This window comes from Galeopterus variegatus, unplaced genomic scaffold (genome assembly GCF_000696425.1).
Source record: "Galeopterus variegatus unplaced genomic scaffold, G_variegatus-3.0.2 Scaffold2313, whole genome shotgun sequence".
In the NCBI taxonomy this organism is placed as follows: Eukaryota; Metazoa; Chordata; class Mammalia; order Dermoptera; family Cynocephalidae; genus Galeopterus; species Galeopterus variegatus.
In genome coordinates, this window is record NW_007728424.1 from 53,179 (window position 1) to 59,257 (window position 6,079).

Sequence of the window (6,079 nt, forward strand, 5' to 3'; positions counted from 1 at the left end):
GCCCCGGTGACAATAAATAGGTCTCTTCATTTTCACAAGTAAGGAAACCCTCAGCTGGATCCACAGGAAGATTCTGACCCAAATGAATTCCCAAATTCATTAACACTGTGCCCAGGAGACAGAATTTGTGACCTTCACAGACTTTCTCAATTTGGAAAAATTACACTGGGTGCAACCATGTTATGGATGTGAAACTCAAACCTCATGCCTAAAAATAGGCCAAGGAAACCACAATTACAACCTCAAAAAGGGCATTACCCTCCCACCCCCCACCCCTAATGTGCAGGTGTGTCCCCAGCTTTCCAGTGCTCTTTAGCTTCTCTCAGTACAAAGAGCTCCTTCCTTAGTGGGTGTGAGTAGGCTGGGACAACCGGCAGGGGAAGGCTCCCCAGGAAGAACCAGCGAGACTTCAATTACTTCCTTTTGCAAGGGTGGCTTGAGCTTGGAGTCATTGGCCTCAGGTCTCTGCTTCATATTTTGTGGCCTGGACCACCACTGATATTTAAATGGGACAAACCCAGTGTTTGAAGAATCCAGCAAAATCACTCATATACTTAAGTATAAAAAAAGATGAAAATTGTAAGATACTTTTCCTAGCTCAAGAAAATTTACAAGTATCTACTTGTTTTCCTCAGAAAATGAAAATATCAGTTAATTATTATTTTCATGGCAAGAAATAGTTTGGTAAACTATTAGTCATGAAAGGGACCTTAGCCAGAAAAACAACCATCTTTGGGCTAACCAAGGCCAAGCAAAACATTTCAGTCAGCCCTTACACGCAAGAGCCCCACGGCCTGAGTCGGATGTGCCCTGAGGACCCCGCCGTCAACGCACACTATGGAGACACGCTACGCTGCCCAGAGGGCGCCGGGTCGAGGTCGCCGCCGCAGGAACGGACCGGACGCCCGGGGTCCCGGCCGCCGGCCCCGCCCCATCCTGCGGCCGGAGGGGACCGAGGGCCGCGCTGCGCCGGCGGCGGACTCGGGGCCGCAGACTCCGGGGCTGAGCGCGGGGAGGCCCGGGTCCCGCGGCCACGGCCGGTTCCGGCCGGTTCCAACCGGCCCCCCTCCCATCTCGGGACGCCCGCCCGACGCTCACCATTTCCCGGCTTCCGGGAGGTCTCGGCGTCCTCACTTGGGCTCCCGCGGCCCGCGCAGGCCCCAGTGACATCTGAGGCCTGTAGCCAGCGGTGAGGCCCGAAGCTGAGCGCAGCCGAGAGCATAGCGTCGCCCAGACCGTTTGCGCATCGTCGTCCCCGCCCCCCTTTCCGGAGGCGCCCCTGATTGGACAGCGCATGCAGACCCGCCTCCTTTGAGTGACAGCCGGGCCGGAAGTCGCGTCGCTGAGCCGACACGGCCTTCGCCCTGGGCCAGGAATCGGTCCCTGGCAGGACTGTTTGCGTTTAAACAGGACTTGTCCGGGGCCACTAGTGTCTGCTCACAGCGCCTTCTGAATGCGGGAACGCAAGTGTGTGCAGGGAATTCCAGCCTCAATTTCCACAGAAAGCAAAGCCCTTTGTCCGGAGCAAGAGGGGCGCTCAGGCCATGGCAGATTCAAAGGGGAGGATCAGATGTCCTCCCGCTCTTGGCATAAGACTGCGAGGCCGCTCGTGGACTTGTGACCCTTGTTTACAAATACAGACACTTAAAAGCGACCTGTTCATGTCTAACAAAGTCTCTGGCTGCATTCTGACCTTTGACATTTGATATTTAGCTTTTACCCATCCTTTTCTCACCCCCACTCTGGGACTTTAGAAAAAGAATCCCTCGGACTCCAGAGCACTTGTCTGTCTCCGGTGGGGAGTTTGAACCCCCCGGCCCTAGGCTGAACGGCGGGATTCCTCTCAGACCAACCGCAAGCTATGAAATGTGTTCAATTAAACGGTGAGGTGTACGTTTACACCGAAAGGAAACTTATTTTGGATTAGTTTTTGACCGTGTCCCTAGAGAACTTTGAAATGTAAATGGTTATGATATCCATAAGGCCGTTAATTCATGTTTTCACTTACAGCAGAAAAAAACAATAAAATGTTATGTATATTTGGGATGTACCTGGAAACTCTTAATATACTTAAAAAACTGGATCGAAACTCCTAATGCACTTATTTATTTATTTAAGCAGCTTTATTGAGATATGAACATACTACACCATGCATCTCTTTAAAGTTTAGAATTCAATGGTTTTCAGTATATTCGCGGATATGTGCAATCATAACTAAGTTTTAAAAAGGGTTTTTTTACGTTTAATTGCTGTTCCACACAGGGACCGAACCCTGGACCTTGGTGTTATCAGCACCATGCTCTAACCAACTGAGCTAAACCGGGCAGCCCGATCAATTTTAGAATATTTTCATCCCCTCAAAAACAAACCCATCTACCCTCAGCTATCACCACCCTGTCTTCCCATCTTCGTCCTCCAAGCCCGAGCCCTAGGCAACCTCTAATTTACCTTCTGTTGCTACAGCTTTCCCATTCTGGACTTGGAATATATAACATGTGTTCTTTGTGGTTAACTTCATTCACTAAGCATAATTATTGCAAGGAACATTCATGTTAGAATATTTACTAATACTTTGTTTTCTATGGACAAACAATATTTCATCATATGAATATAGCACACTTTGTTTATCCATTCATTTGTTCATGGACATTCGGTTTGTTTCCACCTTTTATCTTTTAATAATAAGGTTGCTATAAACATTTTTGTGTAGGTTTTTCTGTGTACATATGATTTTATTTCTCTTGAGCATATATGTAGGAGGGGAATGGATGGATCACATGGTAATTCTGTTTAACCTTTGAGGAACTGCCAGACTGTTTCAAGGTGGTCGCATCATTTTATATTCCCACCAGCAGTGTATGAACACTCGGATTTCTCCATATCCGTGACAACACTTGTTAGTATCTCACTTTTGTGTGTGTGTGTGTGTGTGTGTGTGTGTGTGTGTGACTGGGGATCCTAACCCTCCACCTGGTGTTGTCAGCACCACGCTCTCCCAACTGAGCCACAGGCCTGCCCAGTATCTCACTTTTTGATTCTAGCCATTCTAGGGGGTTTGAAGTGATAACTCATCGTGGTTTCAATTTCCATTTCCCTGATGACTAATGATGTCCAGCATCTTTCTTGTGCTCTTAGCCATTTGTATATCTTCCTTGGAAAAATGTCTATTACTATTCTTTGCCTTTCTTTTTTTTTTTTTTTTTTTTGCCATTTTTAAATTGGGTTACTTGACCTTTTACTACTGATCGTTCCTTATATATTCTCAATATAAATTTCCTATGAGATACATGATTTGCAAAATTTTCTTCTATTCTGTGGGTTGTGTTTTCACTCTCTTGCTTTAAAACATTTTACTCTAACTGTGGTGATACGCACATATTTTAAAATTTACATCTTAGGGCCGGCCCGTGGCTCACTCGGTAGAGTGCGGTGCTGATAACACCAAGGCCACGGGTTTGGATCCCATATAGGGATGGCCGGTTTGCTCACTGGCTGAGCGTGGTGCTGACAACACCAAGCCAAGGGTTGAGATGCCCTTACCGGTCATCTTTAAAAAAAAAAAAAAAAAAATTTAACATCTTAATTTTTAAGTGTATAGTTCAGTAGTAAGTGCCTTGACACTGTGAAACCAATCTCCAGAACAGTTTTCATCTTGCAAAATTAAACTCTATCCATTAAACAACAACTTCCCATAAGCCACCCACCCCGAGCCCCTGGCAAGCACCATCCTACTTTCTGTCACTATGAATTTGACTACTGTAGGTACCACATATAAGTGGAATATACAGTATTTCTCCTTTTTTGACTGACTTACTTTATTAAGAAAAATGTTCTCAAGATTCATTCATGTTGTAACATGTCAGAATTTCTCTCCTTTATAAGATTGAATAATATTCCATTGTATGGATATACCCTATCTAGTTCCATTCATTCTTTAATGAACAGTTAGGTTGCTTCCATCTTTTAGCTATTGTGTACAATGCTCCTATGAATACAGAAGTACAAATATCTGTTTCAGTCCCTGCTTTCAATTCTTTGGGGTATATATGCAGAATTGTAATTGCTGGATCATGTAGTAATTTTATTTTTAATTTTTTGAACAACTGCTCTACAGTTTTCCATATTTGCTTCAGCATTTCACATTCCCACCAACAGTGCACAAGGGTTCTTGTAGTGGATTGAATTGTGTCCCCCCAAAACTCATTGAAGCTTGAATTGTATCCCCACATTTTATGTATTAGAAACTTAGCCCCCACTGTGACTGTTAAGAGGATGGGAAATCCTATTATGGTAATTGAAATGTGAGCCTTGAAGAGGTGATTGGGTTGTAGGACCATGTAGTAGTGAATGGATTAAAAATGGTGGTCAGGGGCATGGTTCTGAGGGCTTTAAAAGAAGGGGAGAATCTGTCTTGCTCTCCCTGCTTCCACCATCTTGCAACGTGAGACCCCTGGGTCACTGTTGCCACCACCAGATGGACTTTGGACTTCCCAGCCTTGGAAACTGTAAGAAATAAATGTCATTTTTCTTTATAAAATACCGAGTTCAGTGTACTTTGTTATAAGCAAAAAAAAAAAAAAAAAAACAGACTAATACAGAAAGCTGGTACCAGGGAAGTGGGGTGTTGCTCATAACAAATACTTGAAGATGTGGAAGCAGCTTTGGAACTGGGTGTTAGGCAAATGTTGGAGAAGTTTGGAGGATTTGGAAGACAAAAAGAAGGGGGAAAGTTTGGAATGTCTTAGAAACTGGTTACATGGTGTTGAGCAGAATGCTGATAGAAATATGGACTGTAAAGACCATTCTAAGGAGGTCTCAGATAGAAATCAGAAGTTTATTGGAAACTGGGGCAAAGATCACCCTTGTTCTGAACTGGCAAGCAAGTTGGCTGCATTGTGTCCATGCCCTAGGACTTTGTCAAAGTTGGAACTTAAGAGCTGTGAACCAGAGTATCTGGTAGAAGAAATTTCTAAGCAGCAAAGCATTAAGGAAGCTGCATGGCTACTTGTGACAGCCTACACTGAGTTATGGCAGCAAAGGCCCAAGTTAAAGCCAGAATTTAAAAGGGAAATAGAGTGTAAAGATTTGGAAAATTTGCAGACTGGCCATGTGGTAGAGAAGCAGAGAGCATGCAATGGTGCAGCCCAGCAACCATTAGCTAAGAAGATTAGTACAAAGGAAAGAGAATATCAAGAGAAAGAGAAAAGGCCCTGAAGGCATTGCAGAAGCCTCTGGGGCCAACTTTGCCATTTCTGGCCCAAAGACCTAGAGAGACAGAATGATCTTGGGGAACAGGCCCGAGGCACTCTCCATGGTCTTGCTGCCCAGGGCCACCTTCAGAAGCTGCTTCCAGCACCAGCACCCCAGCTGCTTTGGCTGTTCCAGCTTGGCTAAATTGGCCCCAGGTGTGGCTGGACATGCAGGTTTGGAAAATACAAGCTGGAAGCCTTGGCGGCATCCACATGGTGTTAGGTCTGCAGACTTGCAAAATGCTAGAGCTGTGGAAGCTTGGGAGCCTCCACCCTGATTTCACGAGATGTCTGGAAAAGTCTGGGGGCCCAGGAAGAGATCTGTCACCAAGGGCAGAGTCACTGCAGACAACCTTGGCTAGAGCAATGCTGAGTAGAAATGTGGGTCAGAGTTGCAGCAGAGAAACCCCACCAGCACCATGCCTAGTGGAGCCATGAGAGTGGGACCGCCATCGAGACCCCAGACCTGTGGAGCTACCAGTGTGCAGTGCCAGCCTGTGAGAGCTAAAGCATAACCTGAGACCAGGAAAGCCATAGGAGTGGAGCTGCCAGAGGACTTGGGGACATAACTCCACACCAGCATGCAGAGGAGGAAGAACATGGAATCAGGGTAACTGATTCACCAGCCTTGAGATTTAATGCCTGCCCTGCTGGGTTTGGGACTTGTTTGGGACCTGTTACACCTTTCTTTTGGCCTATTTCTCCCTTTTGGAATGGGAATATGTACCCTATGTTTGTCCCACCATTGTATCTTGGAAGTAGATGTATTGATTTGTATTGATTTCTTTTTTTTTTTTTTTTAAAGATGACCGGTAAGGGGATCTTAACCC

At 45.5% G+C, this 6,079-nt stretch overlaps 1 protein-coding gene across 1 annotated transcript in view; it reads right to left on the reverse strand.

The window, feature by feature from the left end:
• Nucleotides 1-1,146, reverse strand: part of LOC103597437 (zinc finger protein 709) — a 25,595-nt gene extending 24,449 nt beyond the window's left edge. The window contains exon 1 of the mRNA XM_008581271.1: nt 1,099-1,146. Coding sequence (XP_008579493.1) covers nt 1,099-1,101 — 3 coding nt within the window. The 5' untranslated portion in view covers nt 1,102-1,146. The remainder of the gene's footprint in view (nt 1-1,098) is intronic.
• Nucleotides 1,147-6,079: the final 4,933 nt, after the last annotated feature.